This window comes from Ahaetulla prasina, chromosome 5, assembly GCF_028640845.1.
Source record: "Ahaetulla prasina isolate Xishuangbanna chromosome 5, ASM2864084v1, whole genome shotgun sequence".
NCBI lineage: Eukaryota > Metazoa > Chordata > Lepidosauria > Squamata > Colubridae > Ahaetulla > Ahaetulla prasina.
The window spans coordinates 123095736-123114537 of NC_080543.1; the positions used below are offsets into that span (position 1 = coordinate 123095736).

General features: G+C 43.0%; 1 protein-coding gene across 3 annotated transcripts in view; it reads right to left on the minus strand.

The window, feature by feature from the left end:
- Positions 1-322: 322 nt before the first annotated feature.
- PIBF1 (progesterone immunomodulatory binding factor 1) overlaps positions 323-18802 on the minus strand; it is a 115222-nt gene continuing 96742 nt past the window's right edge. For all 3 annotated transcript variants that reach the window (XM_058184894.1, XM_058184895.1, XM_058184893.1), the window contains exons 16-18: positions 16044-16128; positions 3373-3546; positions 323-574 (exon numbers count right to left, since the gene is read on the minus strand). In XM_058184894.1, coding sequence (XP_058040877.1) covers positions 518-574; positions 3373-3546; positions 16044-16128 — 316 coding nt within the window. In that variant the 3' untranslated portion in view covers positions 323-517. The remainder of the gene's footprint in view (positions 575-3372; positions 3547-16043; positions 16129-18802) is intronic.

Below are 18802 nucleotides of genomic sequence, written 5' to 3' on the forward strand. Positions count from 1 at the left end.
TTTAAGTTTTAGGGTGTAATTTTTGAATTTCATTCAGATTCTCTCAATCTGAACTGGAGAAGGTGACCAGATCTGACCGACTTTGCGGGACATCAGCCAACTGAATGAAATCTCTGCCGTTCCTTTGGAGTTTTTACATGCATCTCAGCTATTAAAAACATTCATGAGAGGTATTCAAATGTGCTAGTGATTGTCCTTTTCATTTCTTACAACCATTCCATTGCAAGGCTATGTCTCCATTCCCATTGGAAGAACCAGAGAGAAGATTGAGTATTGGTCCTTCTGACCGAATTTCTCAATAAACACCCATCTCACCTTAATACAGTCCAATGTTTTTTATTAGCAGCATTTAAGCGTGTAGACCAGTGGCATGAATCCTAAATGATCAGAATGGTCTCTTCGGAGCCACAGTGATATTAAAAAGTAAAGGGAGTTAAAATGCAGTTAGGAAAATAGAGTGGGTTAATTAAGAAGTCTTAGAACATGATTGTGATTATCGTTCCCTGGAATAAAACTTTTAGGGTGCTTTGGTTGGTTTCCCCTTCTTCCGGCCTTGTGCTGGAGCCTCCTTTGTCTAGGAGAAGAAAAGACAAGATGTAAACACCAAGCCAGGTCAGGCAACTTCCTCCCGCATTGCAACCTTTCTGTGGGGACCTGACACGACTGAGGCAAACCATCTTGGGAAGCAAATCCAAAGATCTGTCCCGGTGGTGGGTTTCAATTTTTTTACTACCGGTTCTGTGGGTGTGGCTTGGTGGGCGTGGCAGAAGGATACTGTAAAATCTCCATTCCCTCCCCAATCCAGGGGAAGGTTACTGCAGAATCCCCATTTCCTCCCAATCAGCTCGGGATTGGGAGGCAGAGAATAGATGGGTGGCGGGCCCAGTCAGAACTTTTATTACCGGTTCTCAAAATTTCCACTAACGGTTCTCCAGATCTGGCCAGAACCTGCTGAAACCTACCTCTGATCTGTCCCAAGAAACATATATCCGTTATGCAAGTTTAGCACATTTGAATATGCTTGTGAGATACGTTTCTGTCTCATCGGCTTTGTAAAGAGTCACAGAGTTGTGCCCAATAATGTGGGCCTTGCTCAGAACCAGATAGAGACACTGCCTGTAGGTTCCCATGTTTGTCTTAATAGTTGTTGTGTCTTGCCCGCCCTCAGAGCAGCCGGGGCCTTCTTATCTGCTCCCGAACACGGAGGAATGTATGCCTCCCGGCCCCAGTCCTGGCTCCATGCCCAGACAAACTGCAGAAGAAGGAGCACCTCCCGGCCCTAGCCCTGGCTCCATGCCCAGGCAAACGGAGCAGCTAGACCCCGACCCCTCCTCCACAGCATGTGAGCCTGAGGAGGGTTTATTACCAACAGCTGATTGGAGTGACCCTCGCATCAGAAGATTGGATAGGTGGAGGCAACAGAAGGAAGGGAGGGGCAGGCCTTAATGAGTGCTGAGTCATGGAGCCACACCCCATGGCCTATATAAAGGATCTGCTTTCTGGCAGTCTCTGAGTCAGGCAAAAGTTGAACTTATCTTGCTGAAGTCACTTACTGGTCTCCTGCCTGCTCTGAGGACTTTGCTAGGACTTTGGGCAGAGCTGCAGAGGCAAGTCTGATTCGGATTTCCCTGACCCGGCCGTCAGCGGAGGAGTGGGACACGACAATAGTAATAGCAATAGTAATAGCTTTTAGACTTATATTACAGCACTCTCCGAATAGTTTACCAATGTCAGCATTTCATCCCCAACAATCTGGGTCCCCATGCAACTGACTTCGGAAAGATGGAAGGCTGAGCCAACTTTGAACCGGTAAGGATCAAACTCTGGCTGTGGGCAGAGTTAGCCTGCACGACTGTGCTCTAACCACTGTGCCACCACGGCTCCTTTACAGTGCTTATGGTGCTCCTGTTCTCATAAAGGAGAATATTTGTAGCTCAGGATTGAAATGGGGGGTCCTTGGTGGTCCCCGAGCGTGGTTGTTTTCTTGCAATGTTTCATTATCCAACCCAGGTAACATTATCAATACTAACAGTCTGGCCCTGATGATGTTACCTAGTTTGGCTAATGAAATGTCTGCAAGAAAAAACCCAAGCCCAAAAACCACCAAGGACCCTTTGTTTCTGCTCTGCCTGGTAGAAAGTTGGTCCGTGGGGGTCCAACTGCAATAATCTAGGAGTCATGGATTCAGGAGGGCAGAGGAGGAGGCATCGCCTCATCTTTGGGCCGTTAGATGTTCACTTACGCCAACAGGAAAGTGGTCAGTAAGACTGAGAGTTCAGCACCTTTGCAAGGAGAAACGTTTCCCACTCTCCTCCCTCTAGAAGTTAGACTATGCCTTGGTGCGATGCCATGATTCCTGGGATGGGGTGCCAAAGAAGCCGCTCTTTGTAATGTTTCAAAGCATTTCAACCCCTGGAACAATCCAAGAGAATCGTCAGCCGGTTTATCCTTCTGTCAGGGTGTCTATTTGGTTTGCTAAGTAGACCATTGCTTCAAGCAAGCAAGCTTAACGTAGTATTAATTTTAAGATTCCCTCTGTCTGTCAGGCACCCTTATTACAGATTTATTCTTTCCAAAGCTGACAAAACACATCTCAATCACAGGGGGTCCAGATTAGGGGTGCTACTTGTGTGATAAGGACATATTCTGTCGGCTGCTGGCTTCTTATCGACAGGCTGAAATCAGTATGTGTGTATCTGAAAATCCCTTCTGCAGGTGGTCCCAAGGAAATGCCAAGTGAGTGAGACCAAAATACTGCATTTCTGAGGAGTTTTAGAGATCTCAAGGAACAAAATGGACATCTGGAGCCTTAAAAGATGCTGAGGGCCTAAGAAACCAACTCCAACTTCTTCTTGGTCTTGCTCCATACCCTGGAGAATGCACTTGACATGTCACCTCCAAAGGGTACCCTGCTTTGTATATTAGCATCAGCACAAGCTATCTTCAAAACTACATTTCTGTAACTGCCGGCCCGTGGTAAAAGAACATCTACGTTTGGATCTACGAGTAAATGTGACAGACGAATGGAGCCCTGGTGGCAGAGGTTAGAATGCAGTATTGTGGCAAACTCTGCTCACTGCCAGGAGTTCGATCCTAACGGGCTCAAGGTTGACTCAGCCTGCCATCTTTCTGAGGTCGGTAAAATGAGGATCCAGATTATTGGGGGCAATATGCTGGCATTGTAAACTGCCCAGAGAGGGGCTTAACGCACAATGGAGCGGTGTATAAGTCTAAGTGCTATTGCTAAAAGCAGGATGGCAAGGCTCCATAACTGAGGTGGGATCGGAACTCACATCTCCCCATTCAAAGCTTAGCATTGGCAAGCCACGGTTGAAAGGAGATGTGTGGATCTCAAAACACTACTCTACTTACGAAGACTGTTGGTTTGGGTGCAAATGTATTTCCATCCTCGTGTGGGAAATGGAACTGAACCGATGGATTCGAGATAGATTTTTCCGGTGAAGTTTTTCTCTGTTTCTGAGGCAAGCTGTCCCCTTGAGGTTGACCACGGAGAGTAAGCAGCATCTGCTTCATCGCGGCTAGTTCCTAAAGAAAAACAAAGCACAGGATCGAATTGCTGGATGTGAAATAGAAATATCCTTCTGATATTACATTTGGGCATGCAACCACAAACAATAGAATAACAGAGTTTCAAGGGACCTTGGAGGTCTTCTAGTCCAACCCCCCTGCTCAGGCAGGAAACCCTACACCACTTCAGACAAATGGTTATCCAACTTCTTCTTTAAAAACTTCCAGTGTTGGACCATTCACAACTTCTGGAGGCAAGTTGTTCCACTGATTCATTGTTCTAACTGTCAGGAAATGTCTCCTTAGTTCTAAGTTGCTTCTGTCCTTGATTAGTTTCCACCCATTGCTTCTTGTCCTGCCCTCAGGTGCTTTGGAGAACAGCTTGACTCCCTCTTCTTTGTGGCAGCCCCTGAGATATTGGAACACTGCTATCATGTCACCCCTAATCCTGCTTTTCATTAAACTAGACATACCCAATTCCAGCAACCGTTCTTTATATGTCTTAGCCTCCAGTCCGCTGATCATTTTTGTTGCTCTTCTCTGCACTCTTTCTAGAGTCTCAACACTCTTTTTACACTGTGGCGACCAAAACTGAATGCAGTATTCCAAGTGTGGCCTTACCCAGGCATTATAAAGTGGTATTAACACTTCATGTGAACCAGAGGCACTGTGGTCAATGAAAGTAGCTACCTTCCCTTTATGGTCTTTTTATTTATTTAGTTGAAGCTACCCCATCATGAAAGGAAAAGGGAAGGTGAGGAAGATTTTCATGAATGAAGACAAATGTATGTGCCCAAGGATAAGGATGCTATCTCGAATTTGGGTCGGTCAACGCAACCAGTGATTTAGTCTTCTGAGTTTTTGAACTCTAGATGCTAGAGCCCATCTTCAGGGAATTTCTCTCTACTGAAATACGTACTTTGGGCTGTTTTGTGAATTGTGTTTATGTGCTGCCTCCCTATTGGCTGATTGGTGTGTTGATGGCTGGCAACTGGGAGATTTTTCAAGGAAGGTTTGCATCCTTGAAAAAGCAAAATAATTTATACCGTGGGTCTCCAATATTAGTTCTTGGGGAAAAAAAGTTATTTCTTCCCAGAACTTCCCCACAAAGAAGTTAATCTAGTGGGGGGGGGGATTATGGCCAATCCCCCCCCCACTTTTTTCCTTGATATGGGTCCACTTCATATCAATCTGGGAGGCCAGGATGTTATTTTCAGCACTGTTGCCTAAACTAAGTGTAAAAGTCTGAAGACTGCAAGTCAAACTCTCTCTCTGTTGCGGCAAACTATAAATGAAGAACATATTTTCTTTTTAACTTCAACATGACTATCACATGATTTGCATCATGCTACAGTTTTAATAATGAACAAGTCCCAGAAGGAGGAAAAAAACAATTCTTAGTGTATTTCTGCTTAGAAGCAGTTCCAGGCTGGAAGGCGATCTGAATTCTCTTGCTTTCCTATAACGGTGTGAAATTAATATTTCTGCAGGAATCTCCTGGGCTACCTTCCCAATCCTGCAGCGCTCCAGAGCTGCGTGCGTTCCTTCTCGTTGCTCCCCCGTTTAATGTTGCAGCTATATTTGCATAATCCAACCACGGGCACCGACATGTCAAAGCAGTTCGGCTGCAGAGCAGCTGTTTCCACGAGGGCTGCATAACTGATACCGACATGTTGCTGGAAGTTGTAAACTCGGCAAAGAGGTTGCCAAAGCAATGCATAGACGGGATTTTCTGGATGGAAATAACTTGGGCGGCTTTTACGCCAAGCACATGCTTCGTCCTTAACAGACCGTCATCGCGGTCCAAGCGTACCTACTATTTGTAAGCCAGGGAAATCGGAGACCCTTTCAAATACCTTTCGGGCTGGAATGCGAGCCAAATATGTCATGAAAATAATTTTTGCTGAATCCTCTATTGATCAAAGATGTGGTGTCACTGTCTGCCCCCCCTCCTGCCCCCACAGCTCTCCAAAACAACATCAAGCAATTCATGCAGATAAAGAGTTGTGTTACAGAGATCTTATTTGGCCCTCCTGTCTCTCCTGGAGGGAGGCCAGCCCCCAAGGCAGAGACGAAAACAATGGCCTATCGGAAAATCAGGGCAAACTTCCCAGCTTCTTTGCAAACCAGTAGAGTCTTGCATGATGAGAGATCTCAAAAACCTGATGATAAGAGGAAAGGTTTCCCCTTTCTGTTTTAAATTCTTTTTATTAAAATATGGAAGACTGTCATTCAGTCTTGCACCAAACTTTTTCAGAATGCAGTGCCTATTTCTAAAAGTTCCAGCGGTGTAGGGTTTCCTGCCTAAGCAGAGAGTTAGACTAGAAGACCTCCAAGGTCCCTTCCAACTCTGTTATTCACAGAGGGCTGTGAAAATATTTACAGAGCCCTCGCATCCTGGACATAAACTGTTTCAACTGTTCTGGCACTGCACACCAGAACAACTAGACACAAGAAGAGTTTTTTTCCTGAATGCCATCACTCTGCTAAACAAATAATTCCCTCAACACCGTCAAACTATTTTCTAAATCTGCACTACTATTAATCTTCTCATCATTTCCATCACCCATCTCCTTCCACTTATGACTGTATAACTTTGTTGCTTGTATCCTTACGATTTATATTGATATTGATTGTTTCCTGATTGCTTATTTGTACCCTATGACTATGATTAAGTGTTGTACCTTATGATTCTTGATGAAGGTATCTTTTCTTTTATGTACACTGAGAGCATATGCACCAAGACAAATTCCTTGTGTTTCCAATCACACTTGGCCAATAAAAAATCCTATTCTATTCTATTCTATTCTATTCTATTCTATTCTATTCTATTCTATTCTATTCTATTCTATTCTATTCTACTCTACTCTACTCTACTCTATTCTAGCCTATATCTAAGGGTTAATTTTGATTCTGATAAAGAGTTGGATGATTGTAGGTGAATCATTTGAACTGGGTGTTTGTCCTTAGCACCTTATTACAGTGAAGATGATGGATTAGGACATAGAATGAATTAAGAAAGAAAAGAAGCCCACTGGTGACATACACACATCACACATACAAGGGACAGTGACGGTTCTTCAGATGAAAAAGTGATCTCTTGTCAGAAATAATACTGTGTAAAGCAAAGCACCATCTCCGCTATAAAGACCCAAGTAGCCAACTCTGAGGTTAATCAACATCTGTATGGGTTAAGAAACCGTACTCAAATCCTAAAATGAATCAAGCAAGCAAGCTTCTCAATTAAGATTAATTTAGCTAGTTCAAACAGTGTTTTTAAAATTCTCCCCTGTTAACTAACAACTTCTCCTTTCATTCACAAGGAGAATGAAGTAATGGGGTGTCTTTTTTCTGCACTTTACATTGCAAATACTAAATTTAAATACTAAAATAAATACTGTCATTTGATAGCAGATCTATGTCCCCTTTAATTTTGCAGAGAGATTTACCTGATTACCTGAACCTTTCTGGACAAAATCTGCATGAATGATCGGATTAAGTTCTAAGATTCTACAGATCCTAACAGGCTTGCTTCACTGAAGCCTCGCCTGGTGTAAGTCTTGTGAGGAGGAAATCATCATTGCTCAGGTCTGAATGATATATTATTGAGAAGATGCTGCAGCGGGTTTAACTGAGACCTTTAGTTGGAAGGAAAAAAAAGGATTTGTTGTTTGGTTATTTCTGAGGCTAGGCTTAGGAATCTTTCTTTTTCATTTCATGAAGAAAAAGAGAGAGGACCCAAAAGATGAAGGGGGAAAGCTCTGATCCACAACCTTAAAGTACTTTTGATTGAATGGAATAAACATGGCGGCCTAAGAAAGTCAGTGCAAAAATCCAGATGCTGCCAGGGAACAAAACCTCTCTTATTTGAAAAGTAGCTCAGATATCTATGGTTGACAAGTTCACATGGGAGAAAACTGCCTTTCAGTCATTACTATAAATTGCAAAAAAATCATGGGTTTAAAGATCCAAGCCAGCACTTTGACTGGGCGCAGAAAGACGCTAGCTCAGGAAACAATTGCAATAATTGAATCATCAAGTGGTGACATGCTCCCAATGACCTGCCAGAAGTCTTTTTCCCCCCCTTCTAGAGGCTTTTCAACAGCAATCCAAGAAGACAATAGAGCAGGAGTCATCCAGTTATGATGTGTGTGTCACCACAGCCATATCTGACATCTTCAGCAATGAATACAGCTTGCAAATCAAGTTAAAAGGGTCAAAACACTCTTGCTTTCGGTCACAGACTCTAAAGCCAGGGTCAAATCTGCCTCCTGGAGCACCAAGTAATGCTAGGTGGAGATGAGGGTGGTTGCAGAGTCACACACATCTGAGGCATCTCTCTGAAAAGGTACCCAGAGGCCACTGACTGACATAACAATTCTTCTTCTTCTTCTTGTGCCATATCCGTCATCGGATGTTGGCAGTCATGTTGGCAATCCTATCTTTGTCAACAGCTGCATGAAAAAGTGCTGCAGAGTTTTGATCAAACCAGTCCCTTAGGTTTTGAAGCCATGTTGTTCTTCTTCTGCCTGGACCTCATTTGCCTTCCCTGGAGGATTAAGTGAAAGATGCCATATTTTTCTGAGTGTTACATCACCTGTCCAAAATATTCTAACTTTTGCTTATAACGTTAGGTTTAATTGTCCTCTTGGGAAGAACGATACAAAAACAATAAAACTAAACTATATCCAACCAACGGTGGCAAGGTCCTTCAAGAGGCCACGACTGATGGGACTAATAGTTGCTGAGAGTTTCTGCAGAACCGGGCAGGATTATGAAGAAATGACAACTCTTTCAGCCATCCTGTGATTATTCTGTGTTATAAAATGTTTGATTTTGGTTAAACTATTTTGAGTTTGTCAGCCCAGGAAAGGGAAAAAAAAAAAGAAGAAATGTATTGAGTGCATTCAGTTCCAAGAGCAATGCATCAGTTGGATCAAGCCTCAGAGCCCAATGTAGCTGAAAAAAATAATTACGATATAGAGGAAACACAACTTATGGATTTATGAAATAGCTTCAACAGTAGAAATGGTTTTGATCTTCCTTCCTTCCATCCTTTCCTTCCTTCTTTTTTAACTTCTTTCCTTCCTTCCTTCCTCCCCTTCCTTCCTTCCTTCCTTCCTTCCTGCCTGCCTGCCTACCTACTTACCTACCTACCTACCAATGGACTCTTCAGAATTTTCTCTTACAGCATTATTTCTGGAAGTTGAGCACCCCTTAGACTACACATTTTATAGGCAAAATTAAGGGCCTTGTTCTATAGGCTGAAAGCAGGAATCCTATTGCAGCATTTTCAGAAAGAGTAGACAATCTTGGACTGTTCACATAGGCACGTTTTAATTTATGGGATGCTTTAATATTTTTTTACCGTTCTGAGACACTAAACCAAAAGACATATAACTAATTTCTTAAACCAATGGAGGCTTATCAGGACAAACTGTCAGAGGGCAAAATGCTTTTACAAATGAGAGGACCAGACGTGGTCCCTAGGGACAATATACCTACAACAATAGGACTGAAAGAGTCACAGTAATAAACAAATCATTAAACAAATCAATAAATAAATCCAAGTACAGTTGAATGAGCTTTCCAGCCTTTTTGATAAAACACACAACTCAAGACAAATAAATGCAGCTTGGCTTTCTTCAAAAATGCCGTTCTTATAATGTAATTTCCAGTTCAATCATGCAAGCCAAACAACGCAACAAAATTTGCCCATATTTCATAGAGCTTTCCCCTTATAAATCAAAATGTGAGGTGCTTGCCATGCTTTTCTATAAATTTGCATTACAATAAACCCTGATTATGATTGTAGCATATGCAAATTGAGTTTCCTGAAAACAGAATTATATTCAGTGTTGTGTTTATTTTATATAATACAACAAATGCAAATGTGTGTGTGTGTATGGGGGGAGTGCTTTTTGAGGAGGGGGATATATTGAAGGAACCAGGGAAATTATTCAAACCTGTCACTTCCCGTCCACAAAATGCATGCAAGAATGAATCTATTTGTTGAGAGTTCCAGGTGTTAAAAATTCTATTGCTTTCTATACAGTATTTATGTTCAATGCTAACCAACATTCTGCAGATAAGAAACAATGAAACAGGAAAGAATCCTGATAAAGCAAGACAGTGGAAAACCTAAATGGCTTGGCAATCACCTAATAGGGTAATTGTGGCTTACTACAGGTGAGAATAGCCCCCTGAGGCTTACTTGTGGTACCAAATATATATACAAGACATATATATATATATATATATATATGTCTTGTATATATATATATATATATATGTATGTATGTATGTATGTATGTATATGTATATATGTATATATATATACATATATATAATATATATATATGTATGTATGTATATATACATATATACATATACATATACATATACACATATACATATACATATATACACACACACACACATATATATATATATATATATGTTTTCTGAGGTTTTCGTGGGTATTTGTATGTAGGTCTTGGGTTATTCGGGTTTTCTCCCACATAAAATTGGAAGTGTCTTGGCGACATTTCGACGAAGTCTCATTCGTCATCTTCAGGCTGGTGTTTACAGCTTCGTGCTTCTAGGACAGTGGTTCTCAACCTTTATAGTGCTGCAACCCCTTTAATACAATTCCCCACGATGTGGCGACCCCTTTAATACAATTCCCTACGATGTGGCGACCCCAACCATAAAATTATTTTCATTTTGAATTGATCGCGCCTGAAGCCGTATTGGCTAGCGATCTGAACTGCCTGCGATTGCCTTGAGGACGGAGACATTAAAGCAGAGACTCCTCCCCTATTAAGTTTATTGCGCCTGAAGCCAGATTAGGCTAGCGATTGGGAGTGATTGCAGCTGGCTTGAGAGGGAGACATCAGAGCAAAGATTTCTCTCTTTTTTAATTCATTGCGCCTGAAGCCGAATTTGGCTAGCGATTTGAAGAGCCTGCAGCTGGCTTGTGGAGTCAACCATTGGAGCGCGATTCTTTGACTCACAAGTATACTTCCCATATTTCCGATGGTCTTAGGCGACCCCTGGCAAATCATCATTCGACCCCCAACGGGGTCCCGACCCACAGGTTGAGAACCGTTGTTCTAGGAGCACGAAGCTGTAAACACCAGCCTGAAGATGACGAATGAGACTTCATCGAAATGTCGCCAAGACACTTCCAATTTTACGTGGGAGAAAACCCGAATAATCGAAGACCTACATATATCTATATCTATATCTATATCTATATCTATATCTATATCTATATCTATATCTATATCTATATCTATCTTCCTGCAGCCTTGGGATGGGGGTTGTCCTGACAGAATATCAATGGTAACCAGAAACCTGTAACATTCACATACCAAAGAAAAAACTGATAACTACATTGTAGCCAGGCTGAATGTTTAAAAGAACTAAGCCTTATTCATCAGCAAGTTTGTTTTCATAGACCTGAAACAGGTTTTAATACATATGCAAAAAGATGACTTGTTTAAGCACAGAAGGAGAAGAGGAAGGGAGGGGAGGAATACTTCAGCTCTTAGTTAAGCAGTTAATTTGCCTGCTACGAAGAGGCACAGCAGCTCTTGCTGCCTTTATATCCTATGAGATGTGGCTCCATGACTCAGCACTTCCTAGGCCTGCCCCACCCCTCCTTCTGTTGTTCCCGCCTCTCCTGCCTACGAAACCTAGGGTCCAGCCAGGCCTGATTGCCATCAGCTGGATTTGGAGGCGTGGCCTGGGGGGAAAGAATCAGGGGACGGAGGCCTCGTTATCTCCTCCACCTGGCCTGCCTCTGGCTCCTGGAGCTGAACCAGGGAAGCCGGTGCTCCCGAGGTAAGTCCAGGCGGCCCTTCCCCCTCACTTTCCAAGTCACTTTCTGGCAGGAGGCCCGGCTCGGGCGGGTGCAGACACAACACCCCGGAAGTGAGAAGAAAGACAGAGAAGTCAAGTAGAGGGTCAACAGGCAACCATGAATTCGAAAGATGGAAGTCAGATAGGCTGAAAGTGAGCCGCCATTGGTGGAAAATCCCAACAGATGCACAAAAAGAGCTTCTTTGAAGATGTTTAAAAGAAAAGGAAAATAAAAGACAGGGAGAAGATGACCATCTGCCAAACACTCATCAATTAAAGACAAAATGGGGTTCCAAGGAATAGCAGGACAATGGGGATGGGTAGATCTACAGACTGATAAGCATATAGTCAAGGAATATCTCTATCTAAATTCGTTCAAAATCATGGGTTCCTTGGTGCTCTCTGAGCTTGGTGGTTTCTTGATTTCATTACCAAACTAGGTAATATCATCAGTGCAAAATCCCATGTGATCTGATCTCCCTCCCTCAGTGACTTAAGGGACTTAAGGTCTGGACAAATCACTAGGCATTTTGTTTGAGAAACTTTGGAGAACAGGAGAGCAAGTTCTGTAACTGTCTTTCCTCTTTTCTAAGAGGAAAAATAAAGACCAGGGTATTACAGACCATCCATCCATCCATCATGGGAAGGTTCTAGAGTAGATCAGAAAGCTATTGATATCCAGGTACCCTGAACACAACATGGATTTCTCGAGAACTAATTTAATCTTTTCTCTTTTTCAGATTGGCTACTGACTTCTGAAAAGGTAAAAATATAAAAATGCTGAAAAAGTTTTTTTAAAAAAAAAAATAGATTTCAAAGAAGCATTTATATGGCATGCCATGATACTCTGAAAAGCTCAACAAAGAATGTTCTTTCTGTACCAACTGAGGAAGCTCAAACTGCCCAAGGAGCTGCTGATCCAGTTCTACAGAGGAATTACTGAGTCTGTCATCTGCACCTCTATAACTGTCTGGTTTGGTTCTGAAACCCAACAAGACAGACACAGACTTCAGAGGATCATTAGAACTGCAGAAAAAACAATTGCTACCAACCTGCCTTCCATTGAGGACCTGTATACTGCACGGGTCAAAAAGAGGGCTGTGAAAATATTTACAGACCTCTCACATCCTGGACATAAACTGTTTCAACTCCTACTCTCAAAATGACGCTATAGAGCACTGCACACCAGAACAACTAGACACAAGAACATTTTTTCCCCGAACACCATCACTCTGCTAAACAAATAATTTCCTCAATACTGTCAAACTATTTACTAAATCTGCACTACCATTAATCTTCTCGCGGTTCCCCATCACCCATCTCCTTCCACTTATGACTGTATGATTGTAACTTTGTTGCTTGTACTCTTATGATTTATATTGATATTTATTGTTTCCTGATTGCTTATTTGTACCCTATGACTATCATTAAGTGTTGTACCTTATGATTCTTGATGAATGTATCTTTTCTTTTATGTACACTGAGAGCATATGCACCAAGACAAATTCCTTGTGTGTCCAATCACACTTGGCCAATAAAAAATTCTATCCTATCCTATCCTATCCTATCCTATCCTATCCTATCCTATCCTATCCTATCCTATCCTATCCTATCCTATTCTTTGTAGCAGTTAAGACCCAACTGCACTGAAGATTGTACTCAGATTACGTTTCTCAATGAAGTCTTACTCGGTAGGAATAAATTAATACGTTGGGTGCCACAAGGTTAAATTCTCTCCATGATTTGCATTCATAATTTGCACAAGGAAGTAGAGAGAATGCTTATCCAATCTGCAAATGACTGGTGACTATGTCATAGTAGCAAACAGAAGACAGAAATATCCCATATTTCTTCCCAAGTCAAAACGATCTTGATAAAAATGGAGACATTAGAATGAGACTAATAGAATGAAATTTAACAGAGATCAACGCAAGATGAATTTAAGGAAAGGACTTTCGACGCCTGACCAGGTAAGAACACTTGTGAAAAAGTTAGTGGAACAGTCACTGATGAAGGAAGAGACAAAAAAAGCAAGCATGTTTCTGGAGGCATCCATGACCCAAAACAAGGGAAACCACTTATGGCAACTTGTTTTGTACTGATCTGACTTTATCTCTACTCCAATATTGGTTCTGGTCACCGCAGTTTAACAAAGATTCAGACAAAGTGGGATAAGATTAAAAAGAACAGAAATGCTCAGGCAGATTATTTAGCCTTTGGAAAAGCTGGCTGGAAGAAGCCATAACATCTTCCTTCAACATCTAGAAGGAGAACACAGAGAAGAGCTTAATGAAGAGGAAATATTTGCCAGGATAGTTATGGAAGGCAGACAGACAGACATATCTCTTGCACTTCATATGTAGATGTATTTAACTGAATTGTAATCTGTTCTGGGCAAACAAAGTAGAAGGAATCTGCCAAGTCATTGGAGCCAAGGGAGGATTTCCTTCATAGCCAGGTGAGTTTAACAATGGAACTGGTCTTATGGGCAGAAGGCCAGAAGGCAGCCAAGGGTTTAGAAGCAGAGGGAGAAGAGAAAGCTTAAAAGATGGTTTAATTCAGTGGTGAAATCCAATTTTTTTTACTACTGGTTCTTTGGGTGTGGCTTGGTGGGCGTGGTGTGGCTTGGTGGGCGTGGCAGGGGAAGGATACTGCAAAATCCCCATTCCCTCCCCATTCCTGGGGGAAGGATATTGCAAAATCTCCATTCCCTCCTCTCCTGGGGGAAGGATATTGCAAAATCTCCATTCCCACCCCACTCTGGGGCCAGCCAGAGGTGGTATTTGCCCGTTCTCCAAACTGCTCAAAATTTCTGCTACCGGTTCTCCAGAACCTGTCAGAACCTGCTGGATTTTTTCCCTGGTTTAATTTGTATTTTTGTGCAAAGAGATGTTTATCCAACCCACACATCATTTTTGCTGTTCTAACTCTTGAGCTGGTCTGCCCCCAGGTAATCTCAACTACCCCAGATTGGGTCTGTGTATGTGTTTCAATAAAACCAAGACTGTCCATCCAGGAATTTCCCCAAAAGTTGCTCCTGCTTTCCTAGCTCTTAGATCCGACCCGTCTCCCTCTCTGAAGCCCTCCAAACAGAGATTCTTTTGGTCTAGTAGTTATTACTTCTCCATCTTTCTGAGCTGCTGCAATCATTACCTCCTGAAGGAGAAGAAAGAGCTCTACGAAAGCCTGAAATGAGTTCTTTGCCTTGAGGCTGGCAAAGAACCGGAGTAACAACGGAGGGGAAACACAAGGCCCCAGGGAGAAGGAAGGGACACAGGGGAAAGACTGCCAGATCTGAACTTTTCCATCTGAAGCAGCCAGGGCAACCCAATCGAAGAGGTAAGGGGCAAGATCTATCATGCCCTCATCCATCAATGTAAATTATAGAGGAATATCAAAAGCACGACCTGCCACTTCGCTCCTTCTGGGTGACGGAGCACGCATCTGGGATGGAAGGTCAAGTTGACCCAAATCAGTTCCAATTTCTTGGGTTTGCTTTCGTTTGTTTTGCGATTTTGACAGGGCGTCAACGTAAAAAGTGAAAAGATTGGCGTTTGGCAGTTCAAGGCAGGGGTGAAATGTAAAATTTGTTATTACCGGTTCTGTGGGCATGGCTTGGTGTGTGTGTGTGTGTGTGTGGGGGTAATGTGACTGTGTGTGCTTCCCTTGACATGACGAGAAGCCTTTTCCCTACTTGGAGACACTCCAAGTGGTGACGTTTGGAAAAGGAAGCAAGTGGGGTCCCACGAGCTAAGGCTCCCCTGCTCTTTGCTCCTTCTGCTCCTCATCTGAGACCCTTGGGTTGTACCTGGACATCCAGGGGTGGGAAGGAGCGCTATCCATGGAGGCTGGTGACCTCAAGTGGCAACCTGGTCATGGGATGGTGCTGGGGTTAAGGAAGGGCTGAAGCTGGTTGTAGGCCGATGACAATGAGATGCAGTGCGAGTTTACAGTGGAGGGGAAGTTTGGGGTAGAAGTTAACAATGGCCATTTGGGATAGGAAAGATAGCAATAGCAGTAGCACTTAAGACTTATATACCGCTTCATGGAGCTTTAAACTGCACTTTCTAAGCCAGTGGTGAAATTCAATTTTTTTTACTACCAGCTCTGTGGGCGTGGCTTGGTGGGCGTGGTGTGGCTTGGTAGGCATGGCAGAGGAAGGATACTGCAAAATTCCCATTCCCATCCCACTCTGGGACCAACCAGAGGTGGTATTTGCCAGTTTTCCAAATTACTCAAAATTTCCACTACCAGTTCTCCGAACTACTCAAAATTTCTGCTACTGGTTCTCCAGAACCTGTCAGTACCTGCTGGATTTCACCCCTGCTCTAAGTGGTTTACAGAGTCAGCCTACTGTCCCCAAAAATCTGGGTTCTGATTTTACCAAGGTTGGAAGGTTACAAGGCTGACTCAACCTTGATCTGGTCATGATTGAACTCCTCGCAGTGGGCAGAGTCAGCCTGCAATACTGCATTCTAACCACTGGGTCACCATGGCTCCTAGATGTGGAAAAAGAGTTCTCCTAGGCACTTTAAAAATTATTTTCGAAAAGCTACAAAACTGAAAACAAAATATACTATGACTAGCACAAAGAGGGTGGTGAGGGGAAACACTATACGGTAACAACTGGGATAAAACAAGACAATTACCTCACGGTGATTTAGAAGTCTTTCCAAATCTGCCGCCATTTGGTTCTTGAGCCTCAGCAAAGTCTTCTTCTCTTCATTTAACTGACTGGTGGGTAGAAAGAAAATGACTTAGGAAATGTAGTAGCACTGTATTCTAGTTTTAAGGCGAGTTTTAAGATAAATTGCTCAGAATTAAGCACATGTAGATCCTTTTTGAAAAGGGAAAGTTGACTGTTTTCTTTGGGCTACCATCCCTATAGATCAGGGGTGTCAAAGTTGATTTCATCGAGGCCGCATTAAGGTTGTGTTTGACCTCAGGGGCTCAGCTGGGATCGTCAGAGGAGCCTTTTAAAAGCATTTTTTACAACCTCTTCAGCCGAAGAGGTTGTAGAAAAAATGCTTTTAAAAGGCTCTGACGATCCCAGCTGATCCGCATGATCATCAGAGGCTTTTTTTTTTAACTTTTAAAAGCATTTTTTTTTGGCTGAAGAAAAAATGCTTTTAAAAGTAAAAAAAAAACCCACCTCTGATGATTCTGCGGATTAGCTGGGCATGTGGTGGGGGGCAGGGATTTTTGCTACCAGTTCTCCGAACCATCCGCCGCCATCGCTACCAGATTGGGCGATCCGGTCCAAACTGGGAGCATTTCACCCCTGCTTCTGGCCCTTCCAATTCAAAGAGGTGGCAAAAAACAACAAAACAAAACAAAACCTGAATAGGATTCCGGTTTGAATTACGAGGCTATAGAAGACTTCCGAGAACATCGGAAATCTTCCATGTTTAATGAAGAATGCAGGCTGACGCTAAAATAAGAGGTGATCCCACATTTCAAGACTGGAAGGATGGTTCATAACACAAGGAGTTTTCTCCTGTCTTCAAATCTCAGAAGTTATAATGGGAAAGGCAGCCAGGCAGTGATAGCTAAGTCAAAAATCAGGTGAGCAAGATTAAAACAAAAAACAAAAAAACCCCAACCACTTCTGGACACTTTTTTTCTGAATTGAAAATGAGGGAACTTTGGCATTTCAATCAGCAGCCTATTCAACCTTCTAGGCAGCTACAGGAACAGAACTTGATGGAATCAAAGAGGCACTTAGGCCTCCCCTTCTGACACCTAAGATAACAGGATGGAATTATCTACAATGGCAAAAGGAAAGTCTCATTGGAGAAAGAGATCAGACAAACAATTAGCAAAGTTTAAGCTAAGCCACCTAAGTGGGACAGGAGAACCATGTTAATTAAGTAATCGAAAGAGATTTACCGGCTACGCAAGAACTGACGATTAGACCAGGGGGCCTAAAAGAAAACCTGGAAGAATAACAAGAGTTGGAAGGGAACTTGGAGATCTTGTAGTCCAACCCCCTAGTCAAGCAGGAGACCCTATATTTGTGATGGCGAATCTATGGCACGTGGGCCAAAGGTGGCGCGCGGACCCATATCTGTGGGCACTTAAGCGTTTCCCTAGCTCAGCTCCAGCGCACATCGGCCAGCTGATTTTTGGGCCTTCCGGGCAACCGGAAGTCAAGAAATGGGCTGTTTCTGGTCTCCAGAGGGCCTCCGGGGTGTGTGGGGGGGAGGCTGTTTTCGGCCTCCCCAGGTTCTTAGTAAGCCTCTGGAGCCTGGGGAGAGCGAAAAACAGGCCTTCCGTTCTCACCGGAAGTCAGGAAATGGGCTGTTTCTGGCCTCCGGGGGGTGTTGGGGTTGGGAAGGCTGTTTTCACCCTCCCCAGGCCCCAAGAAAGCCTCTGGAGGGCAAAAAACGGGCCTACTGGGCCCACCATGCCGTTTTGTGTCAAAAGCTGGGGGAGCGCAGGGGGGTCATGCGCATGTACGTGGGGCGTATTGAATTATGGGTGTGGGCACGTGTGTGCGACACCCCCCCGCGCTCCCCTTGCTTTTGGCACGTGACGGCAAAAAGGTTAGCCCTCACTGCTCTATACCAGTTCAGAGAAATGGTTCTCCAGTGTTGAAGCACCCACGACTTCTGAAGGCAAGCTGTTCGGCTGGTCATTTGTTCCAACTGTCAGGAAATTTCTCTTTATTACTTTATTAGTTTCTATCCACTGCTTCTTTTTCAGCCTTCAGGTGCTTTGGTGAATATGTCACTTGACATATTCTTTTCTGCGTGTCAGCCCCTTAAATATTGGAACATTGCCGTTCAGAAGGCTCCTCGCATCCTGGACATAAACTGTTTCAACTCCTACCCTCAAAACGACGCTATAGAGCACTGCACACCAGAACAACTAGACACAAGAACAGTTTTTTCCCGAAGGCCATCACTCTGCTAAACAAATAATTCCATCAACACTGTCAGACTATTTACTGAATCTGCACTACTATTAATCTTCTCATAGTTCCCATCACCAATCTCTTTCCATTTATGACTGTAGTGACTATAACTTGTTGCTGGCAATCCTTATGATTTATATTGATATATTGACCATCAATTGTGTTGTAAATGTTGTACCTTGATGAACGTATCTTTTTTTTTTATGTACACTGAGAGCATATGCACCAAGACAAATTCCTTGTGTGTCCAATCACACTTGGCCAATAAAGAATTCTATTCTATTCTATTCAATGACTTCTACACCATTAAGAAAAAAAAAGTCCAAATAGCTATGGCTGGGAAATTAGCAGGAGCAGCCCTCAACGTTTGACAGACCAAAGTGCCTATTCTCAGAAAAGTTAGCCTGCCGGCTCCATGGCTGACTCAGTGCTTTTAGCTGCTCTTCTCTAACAGGGTGCTAGATTCCAGATGCCAAAGGAACATTCAACGCC